The 27,821-nt window shown below is 40.6% G+C and overlaps 2 protein-coding genes across 6 annotated transcripts in view; one reads left to right on the plus strand and one right to left on the minus strand.

Annotated features, from left to right (window-relative positions):
* The window catches only part of KLHL32 (kelch like family member 32), a 118,930-nt gene extending 110,861 nt beyond the window's left edge, over positions 1 to 8,069 (plus strand). For all 5 annotated transcript variants that reach the window (XM_063153044.1, XM_063153048.1, XM_063153046.1 and 2 more), the window contains 4 exons: positions 546 to 604; positions 2,997 to 3,189; positions 5,240 to 5,334; positions 7,145 to 8,069. In XM_063153044.1, the coding sequence (XP_063009114.1) occupies positions 546 to 604; positions 2,997 to 3,189; positions 5,240 to 5,334; positions 7,145 to 7,306 (509 nt within the window). In that variant the 3' untranslated portion in view covers positions 7,307 to 8,069. The remainder of the gene's footprint in view (positions 1 to 545; positions 605 to 2,996; positions 3,190 to 5,239; positions 5,335 to 7,144) is intronic.
* A 7,387-nt stretch (positions 8,070 to 15,456) lies between these two features.
* Positions 15,457 to 27,821, minus strand: part of MMS22L (MMS22 like, DNA repair protein) — an 88,223-nt gene continuing 75,858 nt past the window's right edge. The window contains exons 21-25 of the mRNA XM_063153043.1: positions 23,776 to 23,987; positions 21,344 to 21,510; positions 19,848 to 19,944; positions 18,564 to 18,731; positions 15,457 to 16,274 (exon numbers count right to left, since the gene is read on the minus strand). Coding sequence (XP_063009113.1) covers positions 16,190 to 16,274; positions 18,564 to 18,731; positions 19,848 to 19,944; positions 21,344 to 21,510; positions 23,776 to 23,987 — 729 coding nt within the window. The 3' untranslated portion in view covers positions 15,457 to 16,189. The remainder of the gene's footprint in view (positions 16,275 to 18,563; positions 18,732 to 19,847; positions 19,945 to 21,343; positions 21,511 to 23,775; positions 23,988 to 27,821) is intronic.

Raw genomic sequence — 27,821 nt, forward strand, 5'->3', positions numbered from 1 at the left:
TAACACAAGCTAAGTACAGAATTTCTTTCAAGTGTATAGGTAAGCACAGTTGCACAGGTTTGAACTACGCTTTTAACTGGCAGTGATATCCCCTGTCATGTTTTTGGTAAGGCAGAGCTTCTCTCTGACCTCTTCCTTCTCATTGATGCAAGCCCACCTCCTCATCTTTCAAACCCTGTCACACACTGGGTGTTCCTTGGAACACGAATAGGTTTTATCTTTGTGTCTTGATGAAGGCTGAATGCACAGTTATGTATAAAGAGATCCATTTTTTACCATTTTTGGCCCATAGAATTAGCTGTACAAAGGAAGTGTATGAGGGCTGTTTATTGATGCTGTTCTGTGTTGCTTTATGTTTGATAAATGGGGCTGCTTTTTCCCTTGTAACCAGATTGAAAAGTGCAGTGGAATATAAGCAGAAGTGGTGGTATGTAATGTAATTATTATCTGCAGATGAACTCTAGAATTGTTTTTTTTGCTGTACCTGATCTTGGTCCTGGCTTTGCCTATATGAAAAAATGTAACCTGTATAAACTCTTTTATAGGAGGAGTAACAAATACTGCACAATATCAAAATAGACTCATGGTCTATGATCCTAAGCAGGTGAGTATCTGTGTTATATGTTTTGTTTTGCTTCAAACAGATTTCTTGGCAAATACAAAGATTTGTGAGGCTAAAAATGCTGACCATTTGAATTATTGGTGTTTTAAATTCCCTTTGTACTGATGCACGAGTTTAACAGAGTGATGGAAACCCTGACAACTTATTACATTTTTTAGGCCTGTAGGAATTAGAAACATCCTAGGTTAAATACAGAAATGTGCTTTAAATCCCCTGTATTTATCAGTATTTATTTTGCTTGTTCTTTTTTATTTTGTAATCCAGCAGCCCTGGGCGATGTATACTCAAAGTCAGTGTTCCAAAACCGCTCCTTGTCATTGGCATTTCCGTTTTGAATTGCATATATGGGCCTTTTTGTTTCCTGACTACTTTGAGAACTGTACTACCTGGCCGTGACTTACTCTGCTGACTGCAAGGGTGCCTATCATTTCATTACCCAAGCACCTAAAATATCTTTTAGGGATTATTTCATACATAATGTATGTGTTTTGATTAGGTTAGCACAGCTCAGTAACCATTTCAGAGGGTTAGGGCATGGCTATGCCCTCTTGCTTGTATTAGGAATTAAAAGTCCTAAGCTTGCAATCAGAGTTGCATAGCCTGATTTACACCCACGTGGAGGAGTATTGACTTTTCTGATTGTAGGATAGGGGCTTTGATTGCTGTATTTGGAACAAAATTGTGCCAGGAGATACTGCTATGTGGTTCCCACTGACTATTTAAAGCATAGCACATACGAGGCCTGAAGCAGGAGATGACACACCTGCCTCATTCTTTTCGAGGCGCAGTTTTGTCATTGACTACAAATGCTGACTGTTCTCAATCCAAGTAGCAATTACAGGCGGCAATCCTACTTTGTTTGTGAGGGGGACACGTATTTGTAAACCTTGTCTCTACTGTGTACCTTTCACTTGGGATTCTTCACTTGCTGATGTGAAAGTTGCCCCCAAATTACCGGTGCTGGGGCTGCCTCAGTGTGCCGTGCTGACGGCGAGGAGCCCGGCCTGGCACATGAAGAGTTACAGAGGAACTGTGCACTTGCATTCTTCAAACGACGTCTGCTTCGTGTTTGTACACACAAGCTCTCTTTAAAAATTCTGCTGGCATATTGTTTACGGTGGGTACTGGAAACCATCACATCTGCTCGCGCCTCGCGCGGAATCTCAATCGCTCCATCACGGAGCCGCAGCGCCCGCTGCCGCGCGCGGCCTTTGTGGCGCGTCGATAATGCCTGCCATCTGCCAGCGAGCACACAGCTACCTGCCAGCCAGCCTCCTGCACTGACCCCTGCCTCCCCAGCGCTCATCAGTATTCACACGCCGCCTTATTAGAAATGACCCTGCCAGGCCCCTCTGCTTCGCTGCCTTTGCAGTGCTTTGAGGCTCACCTGGCAGGCACTGCAGTGGAGGAAGCTAAAGATATAATCAGGGGATGCAGGCAGGCTTTGCAAAGCAGATGGTGTCTATAGTCTGGTGTTAAGAGACTGGACTACTAATGCAAGCATTAATGCCTAATATTCAACTATTACACATTGAAATGTATAGCTATATGTTGTGCAGGTTAAAAGGCAGAAGGCTTAGAGACTCTGGAGTTGCTGCACATGTATCACAAAAAATTTCCTAACGGATTTTTAACTTTCTCCACTTAAATTAATCTTATCCCTTGCCAGGTTGTTTGATTTGGTAGGCATAGCAGGAGCAATTGTTTTCTCAGCTGTAAATTACTCTGCTTTAATCCCTTGTCGTCCATGTCTTCCTGCCTCTCCCCTAAACAGGTAAAATTCTTGAATATTGTTAATGAGTAAGAAAAATATGCAAAGGGTTGGAACTTCGTAAGTTGCCACAAATAAAGTGTTGACATTAAACCAAATGAATCATTTGAGAAGATTCTTTAGGAAATTATTTTTCCTGTTGCTTTATTCCCCAAGGATAAGATCAAATAAGCTTCTGAATAACAAAAGGCAGAAGAATCTTTCTTCTCACATAACAGAGCTCATTGCTACAGATAATTTTAGCACCATATACAAAGGAGACGTTTAATAGTCTGGTTTAAGGAGAATTTGCTACTGAGTTATAAAGGGAAAAAAAAAAGACCTTTGAAACCTGATGAGCTAGACAAAAAAAATAGAGCAAGAAATACCATTAAATTAATGAACTTAAATGTGAGAGCTATACCAACCATGTGTTGAAAGTCCACTATCCTTATTCAGAGTTACAACCAACACACATGTCTGGCATATGACCAGAACCAGTATGTGCACTTGTGGTTCCTTACCAAGGGTAAGAAGAAACCATCACTGTGCTGCTGCTGTTCATTGCACGAGCACTGTAGGTGTGCCTTTGAGCAGTGCTGGACCAGCCCTGTCTCGTTCCAGAACAAGTGGCTGAGCCGCAGCCCGATGCTGCAGAGGAGGGTCTATCACTCCATGGCTGCCGTGCAGAGGAAGCTCTATGTGCTGGGCGGGAACGACCTCGACTACAACAACGATCGCATCCTGGTGCGCCACATCGACTCCTACAGCATCGACACCGACCAGTGGACCCGCTGCAGCTTCAACATGCTGACAGGTGAGCACTGGTCACAGGGGGAGCTGAAACATCTTTTCCCTTTAGATGCCTTTAGTCTGTGGAACTCCATGACTTTGTGACAAGTGCTTCCAATATAGGGACCACTGTTAGCCAAGAAGACACTTTTCATTATAGTTCCGGCATTCAGTGGTCTACAAACATTTGTTTTTGTACATTAAATTTTGAAGAAGTTGCAGATAAATTTAATTTAATTAAACAGTCAGAAAAAAATTTTCATAATAGTACCAGTAATGTTTTTTAATTCTCCAAAAGCTTGCCTGTCTTATTGGTTTAGCTCCCTGTGTGAGTGTACAAGAGACTGTTGTGTCTTTAGCATGTAGTATCATTTTGTAGTGATTTCTGCTGGTATTAAAGGGCAAAGCTTTCACTGAAATCTGTTAACTCTTGCTTATTTCTAAACAGTATCTTTTTAATAAATTACCCAAAAGGACATGTCCTTGTTAGAATTACATCCAGTTAGAAATTAATTGAGCACTTAGTTAACTACAGGATCTGTAAAGTTCTTCTTGACTTATTAGGAAGAACTGTTACAGCTGGAACTTGCAAACACTGCAGCTCACTGACCCCGGTCCACCAAAGCTCACCTCCACCTGATAAAATTCCCAGATGTCGTATCTCCTTGAATCTCAGGGAGAAACAGAATCATAGAATGGTTTGAGTTGGAAGGCACCTTAAAGATCATCTAGTTCCCACCCCCTGCCATGGGCAGGGACACCTCCCACTACACCCATGTTGGTCAAAGCCCCATCTAACCTTGAGCACTTCCTGGGATTGGGCATCCACAAGTTCTCTGGGCAGCCTCACCACCTTCACAGTAAAGACTTTCTTCCTGTTACCTAGTTTAAACCTACTCACTTCCAGCTTGAAGCCAATCCCCCTTGTCCTATCACTACATGCCCTTTTAAAAGTCCCTCTCCAGCTTTCTGGTAGGCTCTCTGCTGGTAGCGAAAGGCCACAGTTAGGTAACACTGAAGTGTTCTCTTCTGCAGGCTGAACAGACCCCAGTCCTATCAGCCTTTTATTCTAGGAGAGGTGCTCCATCTCTCTAATTAGCTTGGTGGCCTCCTCTGGACTTGCTCCAGCAGGTCACTATCCTTCCTGTAGTGAGGTCCCCAGGGCTGGACACAGCACTCCAGGTGGGATCTCACCAGAGTGGAGCAGAGGGGCAGAATCACCTCCCTGAACCTGCTGGCCACACTTCCAGACAGGCAGGTGACGCATTCTTAGAGAAGCACCAACAGAAGGGTTGCTTGGTTTCCAAGTCAGGCCATCAGAGTACTTGATGGACACTAGGGAGAGAGACATAGATTAAAATGGAATTACACATGGTGAAACAGAAGTAGTTTTTCATGAGTCTTTTGCTCACTAGTTAATTATTTTGTAATGTGGAGGAACTGACAGCTTTTGAGAACGATGTAATCTGATTTGCAACTGCGAAACCCTGGCACTGCAGGCACCCTCTCACTCTGGAGCTGACCCTGTCCCACTGAATGCTGTGAGGCAGCCTCCTCTCCACTGCCTCCCGGTTGTTTCCACAACCTGCACCTTAAGAAGCTGCCTAAGCCTTTCTTTCTGTCAGTACAACTGGCAGTAAATATGCCAGGTGAACTGTGTACTGCAGATTTTTTTAGGCTGTATTTTTCCTTCAAAACTTCCAGACTTGTTGGGAGACCGTTGCTATGGGGATGAACTTGGGCAGCAGCTCCTGTGAGTTTCAGTGTCCTTGTACCTGGAGGAGCGGGGCTGCACAGGAGGGGCACTCGGTGGGGACAGTGTCTGTCACCTGTGGCACACGTGAGGAGGGAGCTGATGGTCCCCTGCACAGCCACATCAGTGCTCATCTGGGCAGGGCTCCTGGGGAGAGCAAGGAGCTGCCCCCACGCCTCACCTTCGCTCCGACACGATGGGAATCCTGAAACGGTCAAACCACCGCCAGGAGTGTTTGCATGCCATTTCAGAACTCCAGCATTCGGTGTTAAAAGGGTTAATTAAACACTGAAAGTGGTTTCTATTTCCTTCTTTGCTTTAGGTCAAAATGAGTCTGGAGTTGCTGTCCACAATGGCAGAATATATTTAGTTGGTGGCTATTCGATTTGGACAAATGAGCCTTTGGCATGTATCCAGGTGAGCAATTTAGGTGTCTTTTAAAGTCTTTTCCAATAATCTTGCAAGTATAAGTTTTGCACAGTTGTTATTAAAAAAGGAAAATACATGTGAAGAGGAGAGATTAAGGATATTTCTTATGCAGCCACTGAACCTGCATAAACAGAGAGGAAATACTGTAGAAATTAAAAATATTTCCAGATGAGCCAATAGATGCAATTTCTCTAAGATATTCCAGTAAATCAGGGTTGAATTGTCTTTCCTTTGGCAAGGTTTGGGTAAAATAATGTGTATATATTCACCAGTTATACAATTAAGTCCAAAATTAAACGGGTTACAGAAATGGATGATGGGGCTAAGAATTTTTCAGCCTGTATTGGCATTTTTCTTTTCTTTCCAAGTTGTGTTTCTGAGGGGCAGCCAGAGTTAACGAGTTCTTCATTGACCAGGTGCAGTCAGCCTGCTACTTGCCCTTCTGCTTACTGCCTTAAAGCTTCAATGGCAGTTTTTTGATCCCTGCCCTAGGCAATAGGTTCTTCTACAAACTCATCTACTCTCCCATCTTCTATAAAAACAGCTCACCCACAGGTCCATGGCTTTCAGGTATTTTGGTAAAGAAATTAGGAATTCTTATCTTTCTGCATGTTTCTGAGTGAAGCAGTTCTGCACCACAGCCACTGCTTTGTCACCAGCTGGGCAGTTAAAAGCAGAAATGTCTGTTTATATCTCAGTTTCTGCACTTTTGCTGATAAAACAACATTTTTATTAGCTTCCAACTTTTTGGATTTTAGAATTTCACCTCCAAACTGTCCCATAAGACTAGAAGTTAGGCTTAGCATAAGAAGGGGGTGTATTGGGTTGCCAAGCTGCTGGTCTTACATTGAACACTTAGTAGCATGAATTTGTAAAGAGTAAGATAACACAAGATAAAAGTTAAAAGCATGTTCTGGTCACTAGTATAATTGTGTTTTAGCAAGTTGTTGGATACCACACAAAAAAATTCTTGGAAAAAGTCATTCAGGCTGGCTTGGATATAGCTGACATATAATGCTTTGATGGAGTAATTGCACCGTGTAGAGGTAGCAGCTGTGCTCCACCAGTGGGCTCGTTTATAATCAACAGGTATCTGCAGTATTGCACCTGGGTTTTAATATGGCTTAGTGACAAGCAAAAATAATCCTGGGATCTTGCTTTCTTAAATGGACATTTGTCCACATCCCCAGACTGGTTGTGAACTGGCAGCCTGCCTGACACAGTCCCCACATAAAAGGGGAAAAGAAATATAATGAGTGATTTGGCAGAGCTGAGTGTGCTGTCCTTTCTCAGCTGTTGGCAGTGTGCCTGGCTTTAACCAGCAAAACTAGCCCTTTTATCTTCCAGTTGAGGAAATCTGAGGTTGCTCTCTCCTTTGGAAGAAAAAATTACATTTTTCCTTTAAATTTCTTTACGTACTTTAAGTCGCTCATTTATTTGGCATTCCCATCTTCCACAGAGCTTCTGTGCCCCCTAAATACCTTGGGGCTGACAAATGATTTGTGCTCTGTGCTAACAGGAGCCCTTCCGTGCAGAGTAACCCATGTGCACGGCTGCACTTTCTCCTGCCAGCAAGCAGGATCCAATGTCATTGTTTGCTCCCGAGTGCCTGAGCACTCAGGTTTTGGGTTGGGTGATGAGAACAGCAAATGGATCACCAGATCCTTAAATAATCTAAAAATTATCTGAAACTACCTTTACGCTGGGATTAATAGTAAATACATGCGGTGGGTGCCCGCAAATTTGTTTCAGCTTTCTTCTGTGATCCCAAAAATATTTTGTATGCTTTGCCATGCAGGTGCTGGATGTTAGCAAGGAGGGGAAGGAAGAGGTGTTCTATGGGCCTACGCTCCCCTTTGCTTCCAATGGAATAGCAGCCTGCTTTCTTCCAGCTCCTTATTTCACATGCCCCAACCTTCAGACTCTGCAAGTGCCTCACCACAGGATCGGCACGATGTGACACATTCCTCGCGCTTCACGGAATCGGAAGTGGAGGAGGAAAACATCAAACCCCACAGGGTTTGACAGAAGGGTTTCCCTGGGTCAGTGGGAAGAGTCAATCCACTCGGGCTGCTGCTTTACCATCACACACTTGTCTTAAGGCCAGGTCCCAGCGGGCAGGCAGGGAGCCCCAAAGGCCGCGCGCGGTTTCTCTGCGGGGCTCAGCGGCGGCAGCGCTCCGTGAGCGCCGTGTGCGGTTCTGCCGGTGGCCGCTGGCTGCATCTCCTTCATCTCCTTATGCAACCTCATCAGGCATTGTGGATGCTCTCAGCTCTCCCTGGGCCGCTGCTCTTTGGAGTCTGCACATTCAGTTGTTCACCAGTGGCGCTTTCAAAGACAATAAAAAAGCTCTGTTTGTGTTGACAAAGATGATATAATACTGTGCTAATTATGCAACTTACTCAATACCTTTGGCAAAAAGAATAACAAATGTGTTGACTTCCAATTCCGAACTCCATCGTTTACAGTTTCTCATTTAATAATATTTCATTTGAAATTTAAATACTTCAAAACAGATTAAAACAAAAATAAAAAACAAACAAGCCCTATAGGATAAGAGGAACAGATAAAAATTGTCTCAGCTGAAAGGCAAAGAAAATGAAGCCTCACAGTTAAACTCAAGTCTGAACTGATTGTGTTTGTCTGAGACTCTAAAGATTGTTTGGGATGTCATTTACCAAGGTCTACTACCAAATAAATGTTACCTTCTGTCATATGATCAATTCTTCCTGACAGCTGCAGTCTTTTAATGGTGGAGATCAGCCTCTTTACTGCATAATTAAAATGTGCCATTTACTTAATATTTTTAATATCCAGTTTGCAAGGGGTCACCACATTTACAATTATCAATGAACAGTCTCATTTTGTCCAACATATGGTCCCACAAATCACTGGTCTCCAGAGGCTAAACAGGTGTGGAACAATGTCAATATTTATTTATTTATTCTTTCAGTTTATATAGCGTGTCTCCATTCCACTCTCCAGGCATATGCCAGCTCACAGCAAATACTCTAACCTGGTGTATTTTGGCTTTGCTTGGCTACTGCAGTCCCTGTGTCTTATCTCTGTGTTTTATTTACATATTGAACAAAAATGTCAATGTTTGTAAATATTAACCAAGCATGTAATTAAATCTTTATTTCTGATTTATGGATACTCTGCACTTCTCTGCCTTACCTACTGATCAGCTCCCTGCCACTGTGCTGCCTGAGCAGACCTATCAAATTCCTGCTGATGCTCCTGCTATTCCAAATGAGGAATGTGCTGCAGCAGTAGCCTGTGCCTGCTGGACAGGAACAGGTTTGACTTCATCCAGTGAGCAGCAGCACTTTCTAATCAAAACTATCTTTTAAGGGTCTGATTACAGGGAGGTAACTTTATTATCATTTCTGTCTCCCGCTGGGCAGTGTACTGGTGGAACATCCCCTTTCCTTTTCCATGCTAATCAGTTCAGAATGTTTTATGGTTGGGTTTTTTGGGTTTTTTTTTTTTTGTTTTTTTTTCTTTTTTTGCTGAGCTTCCTCACTTTCCCTGCCTTGAGCAGAGCTGAAGCTGCACAGTCTTTGCCTGGCACACTGACTTGAGTTGCTAACACCATCTCACTCCTGGGCACAAAGCACACCTTGATCTAGGCAGCACTCTTCTCTATGCTGTGTGGGAGCTGGATAGCCTGTACATTGAGACACATTTTAATTTCTTGGTTTAATTTGTTTGATGCCCTGGAGATCTGCATGCAAGGGACAGCTCTCTGATCAGTACGTTTACAGAAATTGTTTTCCTGTGTGGGCTGCAGGGCCCAAGCCAGGCAAGTATACAAACTTTGACTTAGGTGTGGCTTTCAGGGACACAAACGGAGTGCAAGTCTCATTTTCAAGAGGAGAGTGGCTAAAATAATCAAAACCTGTGCAGGGGCTTTGAGTCTCATCCCAGAGGTGCCACACCAGGTGAGTGATCTGCTTTTGTTTCGGGGGCAGAACCAACACTTCGGTTTGTAAAGCCCAGGGCACTTCTGGACAATTGTGCCAAGTGTGTTTTCTGTGTCCCAGCTTAGTTTGGAGACTTTTATTCCTAGGTCTCATAGCTTACTACAGCTGTAGCTATGGAATCATTTCTAAACTGCTGCTTCTGGAGAGCAGGGGGAGGGATTAGTCTGGATCAGGACAACTGCTGAGCAGCAGCAGAAAGTGGCAGCAGTGGCCTGGGTTTGAGAAGCAGAGGGGGGCAGCTTCCTTATGCAAAGCAGCATGTGCCTCTTGGTTTGAGGTCTGAAAGGCAAGAAAGTTGTTTATCATGTTTGTTCTGCCCTTTAGACACTTCTGCTGCTCTGGTTGTTGTCACCAATTGTCTGCACTGTGAATGGCAGTTTCAAACAGCTGTGCAATTGCATTATACTGGTTAGGGGTGCCTCTGCCACAGAGCCTCAGGACAGCACATATGCTCCTATTAGTGTCAGGATCCTGCTCTGGCTCTTAATCATCAGACTCCACTGATTACAGAGGTCTTTCACAGCAGCCTCTTAGTCACTAAAGTTTTTGTGTCACACTTTCCTATCTGGGTCTTTCTGCTTTTGTTGCAGGACCTACAGGACAGATGGAGGGTGCTTTGCTGCACCTGAAGTCAGAAAATGCCTCATAGCCCTTGCCAGATGAGCAAAACCCAGTTAATTATTGCCAGGTAAGAAAAGAGAGGAGTGTGGATGCAAAGAGCAGACAGAGAGCACCCTGCTGTGGCTGAGGGGTCTCAGCTGGAAGGAGCAAGGATGGGAGAGCCAGGCTGGCATCACCTGCCACCTGCAGCTGGGCAGGACTCCTGCAAAGGCTGCCTGCTGAGCTGAGGTTTCTGAATCATCAGGTCCTCACTCTGCCAACCTTCCATTGAATGTCTCTGGCTTCTCAAACTGCCATGGCTGCAGAATCCTGTGCGTGACCTCCTGATCCACCTGTGATGTTTTAAATTTTGTACTATTTTGGGCAGGCATATGACTCTGAACCCAACCTTCATACCTACCCAGCCTGCTGGTTTTGGTATGTACCTCTGACACAGTTTAGCTCAGTTTTTCCACACAGCCTTAAAGCTGTCCAGAACGAGAATATTATTCCATGCTTGCTGGTTCTGTTGCCAGAGTCTGATCATCACAGTGGGAGAGCAGATGCCGGCACAAGTCATTTATCCAGCTAGGAGTGTGCAAGGTAAAGGGACAAGTTGAAACCAGTGAGAACTCACTATGGCTTCAGAGGTGTTCTTACCAGTGAGTAATGCAGCAGTCACTGACTGTCCTGTTTGGAAAAAAAGTGCAGTTCTGTGCCCTGAATTCCTTTGATTTACACATTAAGGCTATTTATATCTGCAGCTAAGACTTTTGGGACACAAGGTCTTGAAGAGCTGTACTGAAGAGCTATTCTCTGATCTTTTTCAGGCCACACCCATAAAGAATAATATTCCATCCTTTATATAGCTTTAATTAAAGTATATAAATATATACTTCACAAGCAGCAGCAGCACCATAAATATATATACTTCACAAGCAGCAGCAGCAGCACTAACAGCCTCTTCTGCCACTTTGGTGTCTCTTGAGCATTTCACACCCAAGTGCTGACTAAAGGAACACTCACATTTGATAAGCCAGTGTGCAGCAGTTCTGCTTCTGTACAGTAATGTTTTTGTAATCTTTTAACTTCTAGATGTAGTTTATGATTTTCTTCTTAGTTTAGCAGCTTTTGAGCCAAGCTACTGACTTTCAGAAGAGCTGAAACTTCTGTAACTCTTTTTCATCTAAATTTTGCCTTCCCCAGTTACCCTCCCCCAAACCTGTACAGACATTTAGTACATCAGTTGCAGAATGGTGGAGAAACAGATAATTGAATATTCACACATGCAGAAACAACCCAGGCAGAATGTGGAACAATGTGGAAACAGGCACGAAAAGAGGCGGCATCTGTTTATTGAAAATTAAAATGTGGAATAAATTAAGAGGGCAAGGTTAAAACGCTTCATCTGCAGACAGTTTGTAAGGGAAGAAGACTGCAGGAAGTTTAGCACATAGATTGTGTAGAAAGGACTTAAGCAGTTCTATTTTTGCTAAATGAGGAGTTTTTTTCCCCTTCCAAGGACATGTTATAAAGGGATAAAGTGTCCACATAAAGAATGGTTTTCCAATAGAGATGATTATATATAGCAGTTTCACAGTAATGCCAGAATTAAAATGCTTAAAACGTTAATGTTGCAATGCTTCAAGCGCTGAAGAACAAAGTATTTTTAGCAATACCCTCAATTCATATAAGCAAATGCTGTGCTAATTTTTCCACCGGTGCCTCTGCAGGTCATGCTGGGCCTTTCTAAAACAAATAATGAATTTAGCAAATTTGCATTTTTAATGCCTGTTTTGGTGTCATTCTGCAAGGAGAAGGGTAGAGCCAAGATAGTGTTTGATGGACTGGGAAATGCAGTGAATTTGGTTGTAATGTGGAATTACTCTGCTGGCATTTCCAAAGGCCTGTAAAGCTAGCACATCTATGCATAGAGGATCTGAGCTTTTGCTTTTTTTTGTTGTTGCTGCTTTTGTTCTGTACATACCTTTGCACTTTGTACATTAGGCTTACAAAAGGTTTATCACTTTAAAGCTGCTCAAGTAGACAAAAGCCATATCCTAGTCATTCATCATAAAACAAGCTTAATTATGCTAGGACATATTGACACTGCATCAGATTTTTAATCTTCAACATAATTTTATAACCATTGCTAACAGATGGGCTGATTACACTGAATTTGAGTTTTAAGTAATAGTTAAAAATTCTAAAATATGATTAAACTGGAAATACCCATTGCATACCTAATTTTCAAAAAGCTTCTGAAAGAAGAAAAACCAGAGTGCAGTAAAGCCTCTTTTTTGTTTCCTGAGGGAACTATATTGCATTTAAGTGCAGAGTTATCAAAGTTCCTTAGATGACCAAGCAGTTTATGTTATTGGCAGCTCCTCTTCTGTCCAATTACAACCCATAGGCCAGGACCTTATTTTTTCCATGGGTCTGTTGCTCTATTCCAGCATAAAAGATGTGAACTTTTCTATTTCAGAACCTCTTTTTTATCAAAACACATACCCTCCCCCCTTTTTTTTTCATTGAAAATTAAAGCAAAAAGTAATTAAAAATAGGATGTTTCTGCTCTTCAATAACAATAACAAATGTACAATTCTTATGAAACAGAAGGACAGCTTTGTGGGACTAATGGAAGTCACATGTGAATTCTGAACAGAAGGTAATTTTTTTCATGCTATCTTTTTAAGGTTACTAAAGGAAAGATAAGCCAGTTTTCCCTCTGTCTGCCATTCTTCATCATGTGCTGGACATGTGTTTCATATCACAGGGGTGATAATGGGTCAGAGGTGATTGGTATCCTGAATTCTGGAATAGGGGAAATACAAAGATTAAATACTGTCTATTTAGATCTCAATTCTATACATTGCAGAAAAAAAAGGGTGCTTAGTATATATATACACACACATCACAAAAATGTGTCCTCTTATATTCTGGAACAGTCCTCTGGCCAAGGAGATAAGTGTGGAAAATTCTGGCAAGGCTCATGATGGCTCCGTTTCAGACAGGTCTCCCGTCCCCAGTATTAGCATTTCCAAATGAAAGGACACTGGTCACAGACCGAGGGCAAGGAAAATCATACTGAAATTATTTTTTATTTTAAAAACTCCACTGACAAACACTGATTCTATAGTTATGAGCAATTAATTACATGTCTACTAGTTTTGGCTGGAGTGGAGTTAATTTTCTTCACTCCATCTTCATATAGACGTTTTTGTTATTGCTGAGCAGGGCTTCCACAGAGCCAAGGCTTTTCTGCTTCTCATAGTGCCATGCTGGTGAGGGGGCTGGGAGGGGACACAGCTGGGACAGGTGACCCAAACTGACCAAAGGGACATCCCAGATCTGCCCTGTGACATCATGCCCAGTACATAAAGTGGGGGAAGAAGGAAGAGACATTTGGAGTGATGGTGTTCATCTTCCCATGTTATGTACTACACTGTTCCATGCCATGGGGCCCTGCTGTCCTGGACATGGCTGAGCACCTGCCTGCTCTGGGGAAGCAGTGAATTCATTCCTTGCTTTGCTTTATTTTCATGCATTCCTATTTATGGCTTTTGCACCCTCCCCATTAAATTGTCTTTTTCTCAACCAAGGAGTTTCCTTCCTTTTACCCTTTCTCATCCCACTGGTGGGGGAGCTGCTGTGGGCCGGGGTTAAACCATCACAACATTCAAAACAGCTTAATACCATAAAATTTTCATCATATAGATGGGTTTGAATAATGAAATTTCTCTGAATTAGGTACTCTAGATACAATTTTATTGTCAGGATCTTTTCACCACCCATTGCAGAATTTACAGCTGCAGGAAATGTTTGTCCATGCAAGCAGTGTTATTTTTAAACAACATACTGGGAGACACCCTTGCCATCCTCTAAGTAAAACACCCCTGCAATGAGTAGCAATCTTCAAATGAGTGAGGTTGCTTAGAACCTCATCTTACCTGACCTTCAATATTTCCAGGGATGGAGTGTCCACCAACCCTCTGCGAAACCTGTCCCAGTGTTTCACCATCCTCATAATAAAGAAAATTCTTTCATATATCCAGTCTGAATCTACCCTTTTTTAGACCAAACTCTTCAGTGTAAAATACTATAGTAAGATTTAATTTAAATAATGTTTATTGCCTTAAGCAGCCTCTATACAGACAGCATCTAATAAGATATATTTTTTTTTAGCTTTTAGGTTTTTTCCTACATTTTAGTTAAAACCAGCATTTTCTTCATTCCTTCTGACTGGTTTTGGACTGCTGTTTGGTGTATGCTTGGTAGGTCAGCATAAACTAGTACTCTGCAAGTCGTCCTCTCGTTAATATTATTGGAACTATCAGTGACATCTGCAAATGTCCATACCACCCATCAGATCCCCCATTTGGCACTGGTTGATGACTATGATGCAAAATGTCTTGTTTCTGTTTGCTTTAACTTTGTGACAAAGAAGAATGATATTTTCCAAACTGTTTAAATTAGTTTCTCATGTGCCAGGAGCTGCTATGCATTTACATAAAGTCCTGTTGCTTTTTCAGAAACTTCCAGCCACTAGTGATAGTATTAAATACGTCCTTAATAACCTACTAAACACATCATTTAGTGCTTCACTGTAATATCTGTTCTATCCTTTAAAATCACAGTTTTTACTTTCAGGAAGTAACACTACAGTCAGACATCTGTGTGGTAGGACTCAAATTTCAAAAGCATCTCAATTAATTTCTCTTGGAGAGGGGTGTTTTTAATTTTTTTCAAAAAAGCTTTTCAGAAGCAGAATCCCCCTGGGATGAATAAAACTCCCAGGTACATAAGCTTACGAGAAGCTACAATGCAAGTTCAATAAGTTACTTTCATAATGAAAAGAACCTCCATGTTCTGCACTATTAAGTAGCCTAAAGAGGCTTTTAGTTACTGCATTATCTGAAGCACTGATAGCTGATTTAGGCAAGAAGATTATCTAGTTCGACTTGATAAGATTACTGTAACGAAAGGGAAGCTGCTCTGAACAAGATTTTAGGGATTTTTCTGGAGCTATTAGACATAAAAATAATTTTTTCCTTCCTGTTAACATTGTAAAATTAAAATATGAGTGACTTTAAAAGTAAGAGCCTGCTCACTGGTGTGGCCATTAATGGCAAACCTAACCCACTCCAAAGTCCAGTAAGTAGTTTCAGAAATTTTCAGAAAGCTTCGGATTATTGAGGGAAGTGAAGTGTGGATACCATAGCCATCAATGAAAGCTTCCTGAGGACTTTGAGAAAAAAATATAGAAAAAGTTACAGAGCTAGATCCACCCTGCAAAGACCCATAACACAGCAAAATACTTGAAAGATCCAACTTTCTCAGCAAACAAGAATAATTACTAGCCTATCATCAAACGATGAGTATTTCAATTAGAACTCTGTCCTCTCTTCTTTTTCCCTCCCACCTTTCACACCTAGTATAAGTGTATAACTAATAATGTCATGACTAATTAAAAGACCATTGGGACCCCTGGAAATTATAGGGCAATTTTAAGAACATAGCATTGAAAAGGAAGGGAACAGGAAATCTAAACCTGCCTTTTCTTATATTACCCACAAAGAAAACAGAGAGGTTTTACAATGGAATATGAAATACTGAAATGTTTTAATACAGGTGAAAGTTAAAGACAGCTATATACATTCTGTGCAACATAAACACATTAAAAAATACTCTCTCTTAACACAAGCTTTATCACACTGGCACAACCCCTGGTGAATGCACTGCATTCAACAAGTTGAGTACTAGAGAGCACACGTTTTTCCCATTCTACTAAAATAATAAATTAGAAATTACAAAATTATGATTTTCTTAAGAACAGCCTGCATAAGATTTTCAAAAGTACACTATTTAAGAGGGACAGGTCTCATTCAATGGACTAAGTTGTGAAATTCTTTGAAATTCTGTCTTATATGTTACAATATATAGGCTCTGTTCTTACAGATACTGAATCTGTAATAAATTAGCTTTCAATCTTTCTATGGCTATTCATCAGGATATTGAGTCAATCTTCAAATGCATAACAATAATAAAATACCAAAGGTTTTTTTTTTTTTTTTCAATTAATACATAAATTGGGGGGAAAATGGGGAACAACCACAAAAATTGATACGTGTATTTTCATTGTAAAGATAAAGAGCTTGTCTAGTTCTTGTTGTAGTCTGCAGTTCTTGTTGTAGTCTGTAGTTTTAGGTACCAACAATGTCATAATGTCCAAGAGGAAAGGATTAATCACCAGCACATTACTGATCTGTCTCATTTTCCAGTTTTTGTATCTCATTTTGTCCAGCCTCTGCAAGGTGAGATAAGAGTCTCTTATACGCTTCTCTGTTGGGGGGAAAAAAACCAAAACATATAACATGTTACTTTAATAATCTCACACATCCTAGGAGTAAAAGTGTGTAATTCCCAAACACATTGTTTAGATATTGAGATATTAAAACAGTTTAATGTCCCCCCACCTATTCAGCTGCTTTTTTGCTGTGACTCTTTAGCATGGCCAGATCAGAGGAAGAATAGGGACTGCACTGTTTACAGCTAGAAGTGTAGTGGAGCTCCTTAGAAGCCTAATTGTTTAGTAAACTGCTCTGAAATACAAGTTCCTTATTTAAAAACGTGGAGTTTCCAAGGCCTGGATGATATTAGCATTCAGCTTTGATGATGTTTGCTCTCTCATTTCTGCCTAAGCAATCCCTGGGACTCTCACCACAGCACAGTGATGGGAGCCCCTCACACTTGGGTGCAGCCCAAGCACTGAACCAGATTCAGACCACCATCCTCAACCAAGGACAATGACTGTTAAAATAAACCTGGAATTCAGAAGGGAACTGTCACTCAACTGGATTTGCCAGAAGAGTGCATATGTGTTGATGAGACTTTTCACCTTAAGTTCATTCTAATACTCTCCAACCCAAACAATGTAATTATTGTTAAAGTACTGCCTCTGACATTTAGGTCTTTTCTAATTATAGATTTTTGTCATGAAATATTAACTTGAGCAAACAAAACTGCAGTTTTCATACTAGTTCCTTGCAATTACAACACTGGACATCACCACTATAAGCATTTAATGCAAATTCTGAACACCTTACTTCTTTTATAGATACAGATTTGCACTTTATTGTCTACAGTAATTGCACTGAATATGTTAATATCATGTTATTTAGAGTCTAGGACCGAAGAGAGAAAATCAGGTGTTCTTGAAGAGAGAAAATTAGTGTTCTTACAATAAAATGCTCATGGAACACCTCAGGCTGCTGGGTAATGCAGCACATTCTAAATACAAATTACTAAAAGAAAACATTGACAACAGATTAGCTAATATATATGGCTTAAGTGATGAGGATAAAGGAAATGGAGCTCTTCAGTAATCTCCAAGCATGTATTTCAGGAAGCTCCAACAACCTGCATGCTTTCAGCATTTTGTAGATAATGGGATGAATGTTACCATATTAATAGTATTTAGCAAAAGAAAAACAAGCAAAACTTTTAGCTATGAAACACATTATCAAAGGATGAAAAAAGCAGGTTGTGTGGAAATCCTACATATAACAGTACTTCAGGCTGATCCTGGGAAAATTCTCTTAAATAAAAGCAAATGCAGTTGTTGGCAGTGGATAGTAAAAGGTGAATAATATAATTACAAATTAATTAAATACATTTTTCATTAAATGGAAGATGATACCCTGTGAGTACCCTTCAGTGTCTCATAAGTTATTCTTGCACAATTCTGTCTTTTGGACTTGTTATAGCCCAGGCCCTGCTGACACACACCTCAGAACTTCCCCAGTGTGAGGCATGAGTGGATTCTCCCCTTTGAGTAGTCCCGGGATGTGCAGCAATGCCAACACTGGGGCCAGTTCCTTGCCCAGACCACAGGAGAGTCATGGGCAGCCTTCCAGTGAGCAGCACTGACAGGAAGAGCCCTTTTGGCTCAGGTGCCCCACCAGGCAGAGCTTCCTGGAGTTCTGTTCTACTTGCATAGATGCTGAAAGGTCAGTGCAGCATCTGCACCCAGACACCACCATCCCTGCAGAGCTGCTCCCCTCCTCTGTCATTTTCTCCTAATGCCAGATGGATTCAAGTGTCAAATATTTCTGTCCTGAGTTCTTGGGGGGCAAACAGAGGAATCCTGAGCCTGCTGTGCCCATCAGAGCCAGCCTTTCCTGGACACCCACAACTCTTCTAATTTTAGATTATGAGAGAGCTCTTGATATTCAGTTGGGGGTATTTATTTTCCAAGCATCTCAGACCATACCTGATTATAGCATAATTTCACATATGACCCATAGTCCTCTAAAACAGGGACTAACAGGAAAATTGTTTGAGTAAGGAATTCTTAATTCTGTTTTGCAACATATATTGTAGAGACAACCTGACTTCACAAAAATTCTACTCTGGTCTGTGGACCCTAGTATCAAAACATCTCTGGAAATATTTAGCAAATATAGATGGCTTTAAACCACGACAGGCTTGAGTTAAGGGAGATTTCTGGCTGAAAACACTAAAACATAACTCATTTTTGGGTGTCTGTGCTGCTGTCTTACAACTGCTTTCTTTCAACAGAATAAACCTCTACTAGTCATTGTCAAAAATAGTATTAAATGAAAACCAAACCTCTGTGCAGCATTTCTTCCAAGGCCTTGTTTGTGCTCAGAATCCTTCAGAGACTGTGTGATTGTGGGAATCAGGCTGGTAACTAAAGTCTGATCCAAGACTGCCACTGTCTCCAGTATGCTGAGAACCCGGTGATCATAGACAGCAGTGTAGTCCTGGATGAACTGCCTGGGGTACACAGGGGCATTTAATGCAGGGTCAAAAGAGATGCAGAGAACACGCCAACAACAACTGTACAGCCTAATCAGAACAAACAATCTGGCTGCATAGCAATTTTCACTTTGTTACACTGGAATACTCTACCTGGAATACTTTCTCTAAACAAAGGATGGTTTTGAAGCCTAATGCTAAAAATTCCACACATTTATTTTCAAGTAATTTGGCAGATTCTGCTGCTGTTTCACCAGGACTGTCTTGTTCCTAATGTGTGTGAATGCAAAACTAAACCATACATTTCTTATTTAATAAATAATAATTGTAATAAAAAGACTAACAAAACGAGTTTTAGATTCAAATTTGCAGAAACAATGTTGGCATTTCTTATAAAGCTCCTCTGGATCTTAAATAGGGCAGATCATTAGATGGAAGCACATCCATTTGCCATCCTGAGGACCTGAGGACTTTAAGGTTCACACATTACATTCAAATCAAAATTAGCACCCTAGGGATGACACATCCCATGAAATTGATGTATCAGATATAGACTGGCATTCCCACAAACATCAATTCTTTTTTCAGTGAGTCTCTCTCAAGGCTTTCACCTAGACCTAGCCCGATACAGCAGCAGTGCTTAAGGTTTGCAGAATGTCTGTGAGTGCCAGGCCATGCAGCTCTGCTACTGTATCCATGCAAGACACAGGATTCATTTTGTACAGCTATGAAATAAGGATAATTTACATTATAATAATCTGTTATTGTCACAAAATCTAATAAAAAAAAGTTAAGATTGTTATGTGAATTTTAGCTGCACTTCAAATTCAGAACACACATCTTTCACAGCACCATCAGCATTCCTGAGGAGTTTTTCCCATTGCAGGAAAAACTATATGCCTCTCAAAATAGTACCTCATCCATGAGGAAGCAGGTATGCCTCTCACTTCTCTTTTTCTGCTCTGGCTTTTTGGCAAAGCTGTGCTCAAATCCAGTGCCAAAAGTACCATTACTAAAATACCATAAACAAGCAACAATGCAGCATGTTAGGATAATTAGTTATTTTAAGGAAACATGTTTGCTGTCAATTGGCTTGCAGCAGCTTTGTTGCCAGTTGGCATATTTTCTGGTTACCTAAATACAGAAGTCAGCTGGGTGGCATGTTCTCCTCCTGACCCTGCTTGGCAGCCTTCTACCATGTACTGTACAATGTCTGTGGATATTTTTTTAACTGCAAAAGAAAAATCACAGGATTCACACAGAGCTCTTGAACTGGCCATCTGGAGGATGTCTTTCATGAAGACAAAACATTTTAAATGAGAAAAAAAAAAGGTTTAATATTTCTTTGATGCAAGTGAAATGATTGTGAGAGCACTTAGTTAGATTGGCTATAAAGAACAGAATGAGTCACGGGTTTATGCAAAAGTCTTATTTTCACCACCATTATCCTTTAAACAGATTTTTAAATACACTACGGTTTTTTTAAGTTAAAGCCAAGAGATATACATTTAGAGGAAATAGAGGTTTTATTTAAATCTAAGTTCTGTTTATATTCTTTAAACACTCCTATTTGATTCAAAAGATAGGTAGTCACAGCATTATATTCTGCTCAAAGCTGTATGGATCTACTCTGTAATTTCAGTGGTGCACATTGTTCTGAAATGCACCCTAACTGGTTTTTAAGGGAAAAAAACCCTAAAAACCCCAACAACCTCTCCCACTATTTTCTCAATAATTGTTTCCAAATAAACACCCAAGTTGCAAGATGCAGCTCTTCCTTTATAAAGGTGGAACTGGGCTGCAAGGACTTTTCTGGAAGGGAGTGGCAGAGCCCTGTCCAGGCAGGCAGGGAGCTGATTGCTACAGCAGCCCAGGACTTCTAGCTCATTGCAAGGTGAATGCTCAGCTTTTAGCAGATATGGCTGTGATGGCAAAAGGGGGAAGAAAATTGGTGATGGCTGAGTCAATTTCCTAAGCACATCTTGTCCCTGAAACTATTACAGACCAGAATCAAACAGTACTTTATCAGAGAAAATTCCCAGGAGAAGTCAGAGGTGAATCCAAATTTTGCTGAACGCCTCTCCAGCAGCAAGAAATGGAAATTTTGAGCTCAGGTACATTCATTATACAATGGTGGGGTGAAAAGAGTGCTTCATTCTGTAAGTACCTAAAAATAAAGATGTTCTTGCTACAAAACAAAGCATGCTAAAAGAAGAAAGAAGACTCAAAGATAACTTCAGAGAGCAACATGCTACTTTTAATCCATTTATAATGCCTCTAGGGGAGAACATAACTCTAGTCTTATTTGGTCTCAAAACTTTACGTGGAAGAAAAGTTCCACAATTGCTAATGGAGGAGATTATATGGGAAGGATAGGGAAAAAAGGAAATGCCTTCAGATTCCTGAGAAGCTGGTTAGTTCATTAGAGAGTTAAATGAGGCAGGATTTCTCTGCCTGAGAGGCAGAAGTCCCAGACCAGTTAATGAAAAAAAAAGCCTCATCCAGTTTATCTGGCCAGATTGTTTTATTCATCTCATCTGAGAGTCTTAAATACTGGGATGAAGGATGCTCAGCAGTGCAGAAATCTTGCAGGCGTGGAGAGATGTACTTAAAGCAAACAAACAGCTCACCTTGCAGCTCATTAACCAGCACCAAGCACTTCAACACAGCTGGGAGAACCAAGTCTGTGTCACACAGTTCAGTGCTCTGGGTTCTCTGAAGTACTTCAAGAATGAAAGCAAGAACAGAGGCCAAGCGAGGAGGTGGAGCATGCCCTTTGAACTGCAGGTAGTTTTCCCTGGGAAGACAAAGCAAGCCAGAACAAAATCTATGATTTGGGGTTTTTTTCCATGTAATGCAAGCACCATATACCTTAAAATAACTGTGATATTTCAGCAGGAGGCCTATTACATAGATTTCTATCTTTATCTAGGCTTAAATAATGGCTTCTATTTATCTTAGTCATAGCAATGACTCCCAGTTTGTCAGAGAACAGTGATATCTTCTGACTCTTCTGTTCAGAGGGAATGAGAAATAAGAGCCATCATAATTACAGTTTAAAACCCAAGTGTGACTATTAAAAGCTAAATACAAAGGTAGCTTCATAATATAATTGAATTCATGAAGGAATGAAGATTCTAAAATCCTAAATCAACATGCATAATACAGCTGTTATTTAATTACATTATTTAGCTTTATGTGCTTTTGCAAACTCACAAGCATACTTGTGGTAACAGCTCTGCTGTTACACTGGTACTGTTATTTGATTTTTATAAACAGTATGTTGTAACAGGACAGCCAGTGACTGATTTTGTTCTGTCAGAATTAACACAAACATCTCCAATATAAAATCTGGCACAAGGATAAAAGGTGACCTGTCAATCTGCAACAAGAGCAAATTTTAACATCACACACATGGAGTGTTCCAATTTTAACACACTGATTTGTTCATTTCCCACGAAAGAATACAAGAATATGAACTACTGTTGGTTTGGCACCACAAATTAATGGAATCTGAAGACAACAGGTTTTGCAGGTGAAAGAGAACACAGCATTTATTCATCAGTCAGCAAGAGCACTCCCAGAACCTTCAAAAAACCATTTTAAGATATTTAATATTAGGTACTGTTACCTACTCAAACAAGGCACATATGTTGGCTGAACAATGCATCAGATAAAAACCAGCATCCTTATTAAAAGCTCAGTAAAGAGTGTTTCTACAACTTTCAAATGAAATGTGACTTTCAGAGCTCTGTGTACTTCATTGCACTGCTTCAGAGCACTGGTGTGACTTGGCCAATGAAAGCTGTGACACTCACAGTTCTTGTATCATGTGGTCTAACTTTAATATTAGCAACTCTGAAATCTTCTGTCTCATTAATTACTCTGAGAATTTCCCACAGGTTTTTTTTTGTGTGTTCTTCCACTACAATAGCTCTGTGAGCTGGGTAATACAATCCTGATGGAGTTTCCCTTCCCCTCTGCAGCAGCAATACATTCATTGCTTTCATATGGCAAAGTGGTGAACAAACTGCACCTATTTGTGTACAGACCCCATGACTGCCTCATGACCACCCAGCACTTTGCAAACCAGAGTGCTGCTCTGGTTCTAACACATTCTTCCCAGATCACTAAGGAATGTTTCACATCTTAAAGATCCCCAAGTGCCATTACACCTTCAGAACTTTCCACTCTTAATCCCCACGTTCACACATGCATGCACACATTCAAAAATAAAGTTTGGGTATCCAAAAACATGTCAGAACTAAGATTGTGAAATCTTAATTGACTCCCTTAATAGGTGATAATACAAACTTTACTTACAGGATTTCCTCTCATATTTACCCAAGATTAGCACTGACATTATTTTTCTGATCAACATGTATACCCACTCTTCAACAAATAAAGATCCAATTACCATGGATATAGGCCTGTATTTGAGGGGGTTTAAATCCTTTCCCAACACAGAAAAAAAGTACAGATTGTTCTCTACTCTGCAGTACATAAAACCAAGTGTCAGCCTCTCAGCAGCAGGAACAGAGATTTGTAGCTGCTGTTGACATCATGCGAGTGGTGACAGCGCAGTGAACAATCACTGTCTCCTGCCTCTGTCTTCCTCTTCCCAGTTTTCCATGTCCCCTGGGCAGCTGGCACACCTGTGCATGCCCTGACACTTAGAGAGCAACAAGGTCTCCCATGCACAGCTAACTGTGGCAGCTCTCAGCACTACAACTCTACCCCTAAATACAGCTTGAGACACACGTGTGATGATGTCCATTGGAGCATAATTAGAAAAGGATTTGCATTTCACGTGACCTCCTGCAATATTTTTTGTTGTGGTCTAGGACTTTTATCCTTAATTAATCTCTCATAAATCTTTCTAATTTTACTCTTCTGATATATAAACACTCTTCTTCCTTTGCTCCCTGCCCAGCAACTCCCAGACTCTTCCAAGAGCCGCACCATCAGCTGAGAGGAAAGCAGAGGCCTGAGCTCATGAGCTGTTTGTGAAATGTGAATCTGAGGCCTGAGAGAGTGATGATTTATACCCACTGCTCCTCACCTGAGCACCTGCAGGGTGGTCCTGCGGAGGCGGAGCAGCTGGGGGGCGCTGATGGAGCTGCCCAAGGCAGCGAGCAGGGGATGCTGCCCAGCACCGGGCACGGCCGGGGACGAGGGCAGGAATCGTCCAAAGTAATGGCGAATGATGCTCCCAAGGAGTTGGTTTAAATAGGCACCCTGGGTTTGGGACTGACAACATATGAAGGACAGGCCCTGTGGAAGAAAATTTTAGAAAGTGAGGAATTAAATAAAATTTAGCAATACAGTTGAATAAATCTTTAACAACTGTATGGTAAACACTCACTACATGCTGTGTAAACTGCTGCACACAGTAACTATGCCAGACAAATAAGCATCACTGATTTGCTGCAGACATGATGATCTGCAAATGAAGACAGAAGCAGGCCAGACTTGCAAAGCAGAGAAAAATCTTTCACTAGACTAATATATTGGAAGATAAGCTTTGGGACATGCAAGCTCCCCTTCAAATTCAAAATAAAACTGTGGCGCTTTTGCACCCAAAAGCTTCTCATTTCTGTTTTCCATCCTGTGCATTGTCTAACAAAGTACGTTAATCAGGTAAGATTTAAGATGGGACAGGAAGAATAAAAACCTCATCTGCTTGTAAAGGATTGTGTGAAATTTTTGTATAAATGCTACAGCAGAAAAATGAGCGCTTAGAATTGAGCTCCAACAAGAAAAGATTTGCTCATAGTATGAACAAATTAGGGTAAATTAAGCACCATTTATAAGGGATTTAGAGGAGGTTTTAAACTCTGTTTAAGATAAGGCTAAAACTGCTGTGATTTATCCAATATAAGCTATATTGATCCAGAGAAAAATCTATAATGAAAGTACTTGCCCAGAAAGTGCTTATCTGAACTCTACCTGTAGTTTTAGAACATATATATGGTCCATCTCTGAAAAAAAGAGTATTCTTACTGGAATGGGTTCCCATAAGAGAAAGTTAAGATCTTGTTTCCTTCCCCCTCCTCTGATTACTGAGAGCAAGAAGAACAAATCACTAAGAAAAAAATAAAAAGGTCCAGCGATCTCCTATCTCAAGGGTCACAGTCAGCAGCACAAACAGAAGCCTCTTGAGAACTCAGTTTTCACAATAGTTTTGTCCAACAAGAATAATTGTGTAAAACAAGGTCAAGCACAGAGCTCCCAAGACAGCAATTTCAACAGTACTTCAAATTTCCATTAGCATTGCAATCCAGACTCTGGTTTTGGTAGGAAGAGTATCTGTCTGAATATTTATGGTTGCTGAGGTAAACTAATGCCCCTGATATAGGAATGAACAGATCAAGTCAAGCTGTTTTTGTTCCCCAGCTATGGAAAAGGTGTATTTCTGTTGCTTTTTGTATTAAAATAAAAAAAAACCCATTTCTTGACTCCCCAAAAACATTTTCATCTATACCTGTCTGTATGAACATGACAAAACATTCAGGGAAAAAAAAAAAGGCAAAAAAAAAAAAAAAGCAGGCTGAGGCATAGCTGAGGGTCTTGAAATGCTGAGTTCCCACTTTTGGTTCCACAGTAAACAAATACAGGAAACATGAGATTTCAAGAAATGAGATGTCTGAAGATCTGGTGGCTCTCTTGAATGCAGATTTGGCTTAAGGGTTTTACCTCACATACTTTTGGGGTTCCTTGATAATTCTGGCAAATCTCAATGACAAAAAAACACACTTTCTGAACTGAGGCTTTGAGTAAAACTTCAGATTTTCTCCTCCTTTTGTGTACACAGAGTAAATTATTGTAGAAAAAAGCTGCTGCTGCTGTATCAGAATTCTTAAAAAAAGAAGTCAAGTGATACTTCTTGGCAAGTAGCAGACTTAGAGACAGTTAGAGATGACAGACTATTTAGTGTATAAACTTGAGTGTTTGATGTTTTCAGTAAGATATTGCAGCAGGCATAAAGAAGAGTTGCCTGTGCTTTCTGTAGTAAAGCTCATACAGAAAGACAGAATGTACTCCATAATCCAAATATTGGAACTGGCACTCTTAAGACTCTAGACTGTTTTTAACACTAAAAGAACCCAGACATCTATGACAAAGTGTATTAACTTATTGGATAAAAGGGACACAAAGAACTTCACAACCTTAGAGAGGATACCTGCAGGAATACATGAAGGAGGCAGCACCTCTGAAGAACTAACAATGACAATTGCTAAAATGAGACAGAACTGAGGATCAACAAATGATACACAGTATCAAGAAGACATCAGTTCTTAACTAGTAAGAGTTACTGTTTTTAAGAATGATTCTAGACTTATTAAATGGTTGCAATAAAAAGAGATTATTAGAATTCAGATATCTGAGGGAATGCTGACTAATTTTTTGCAGGTCTAATAATTTAATTTCAAAGTGAACCAACAAACCTAGCCCGATCCTTCATAAAAGCATTTTCATTTTTTGGGTTGAAATAAATTGATTTGGAATCTGCATCCCAAAAGTTAGAAAAGAACATGGATTTCTCTCTTGGACAAAAAGGCCTACTGACTTTAGGTCAGCACTGTGTTCTTTATTTTGGACTCTTCCTTTTCCTTACAAAGTGCAGAGAGCAACAGAGCTGCACAAGGTCTGACAACACCGTATCCCAAGAGGCACAAGGCATGAGTTACCAGCACTGCACAGTAGGTGCAAATCTCCAGCTACAATGGCAAAACACCCTAGGCAGTGCTGGCCAAGGATCTGATTGCAAGATAATCACACAGAAATTTCTTCTTTTAAATCCCACCAGTAATTAAGTGAGATAAAGGAAGCTGCTGTTCAAATGAGAGAAAAAAGAAACACACGTGCAACTGGACTGCAGTTCTGGACCAGAGATTTGAAATCAATCACATCAGAGCCCCAGGACAATCCCTACAAAGCAGATGGACTTTAAAGGGTTGATAGAGTTGCTTTCTTTTCTTTAACTATGCTCTTCAGCCATCTTCTGAGGTTAAGATTAAAAAAAAGGACATTTTAAGGGGAGCAGAGAAGCATGACATCATCCACTCCTCATTTTAGCAGAAAGGCAATGGATTCCTGTGTGTGTTCACTGCAGGAACCTTTTGTGGCCAGAGCTGCCTCTTCTGATTTATCTGTGTATCTGTAAATCACCTGTGGAGAGCAAAGAACCGATTAGTGTGGATTACTGGAACTATTCACTGCAGAAATGCCAAGCTACCTAATGATGACTTACACTGCAAGTCCTGCTGCTGGAATAAATCTGCTGTCCACCAATTAATGTTGTACAATTCCTATTAAACACATATTATAATTCACAAAATGTACTAATAAGCTTGCTCAAATATCAGACCACAGATGTGGCTCATGGGAGGGCTTTCAAGGTCTCATCTCCGACAAATGCTGAGCCTGCACAGAGCCATTAAAATCACTGGGAAGTGCATGGGCCAAGCACTACTAGAATGAAGCTCTTTTGCCATTCTCAGTATTTAGACAGAAATCAACAAATCTTCTGTATTTGGACTAATACTGGATTAATACTGGTAAATCTTACCTTCCCTGTCACTATGTATACAGTGCTTATTCCATGTACCCACACTGTATTCTGCAAGATGGATTTAAACTAATATTTCTTCTCCAAAACAAGTTTCTTGCACTGCTTCAGTCTTTTCCCATATTACTGGTAAACATCTATTAAAATTCTTCCAAACCATTCTCCAAGAAATCCATCAAGAGCAATATTGGTCTGAAACTTTCTATGATAGATGTTAGCAATCTACTACCACACAAATCAACCCAACTTCTTTTTACAGTAGTGAAATACCTACAGTTAAATTTTACATACCTCACTATTTGATAATTAGGAACAGTCCCATACAATTGTAAAATGGCTGCTCATTCACATTCTTTGTGCTTTACTTTCCCAAGTCAGGAATTCAAACAAATCTGAGGGCAATTTTTATATCTCAATAAAAATCTTTCTTAGGTCATCAAGTATTACCAAAACACATGTGCAGTGAAAGAAATAGTATCCAGACAGTAACCCTTTAGGCAAGATAAAAAAACAAAAAATAGCTTAAAAGTTGCTAG

Source organism: Melospiza melodia, chromosome 3 (genome assembly GCF_035770615.1).
Source record: "Melospiza melodia melodia isolate bMelMel2 chromosome 3, bMelMel2.pri, whole genome shotgun sequence".
Taxonomy (NCBI): domain Eukaryota; kingdom Metazoa; phylum Chordata; class Aves; order Passeriformes; family Passerellidae; genus Melospiza; species Melospiza melodia.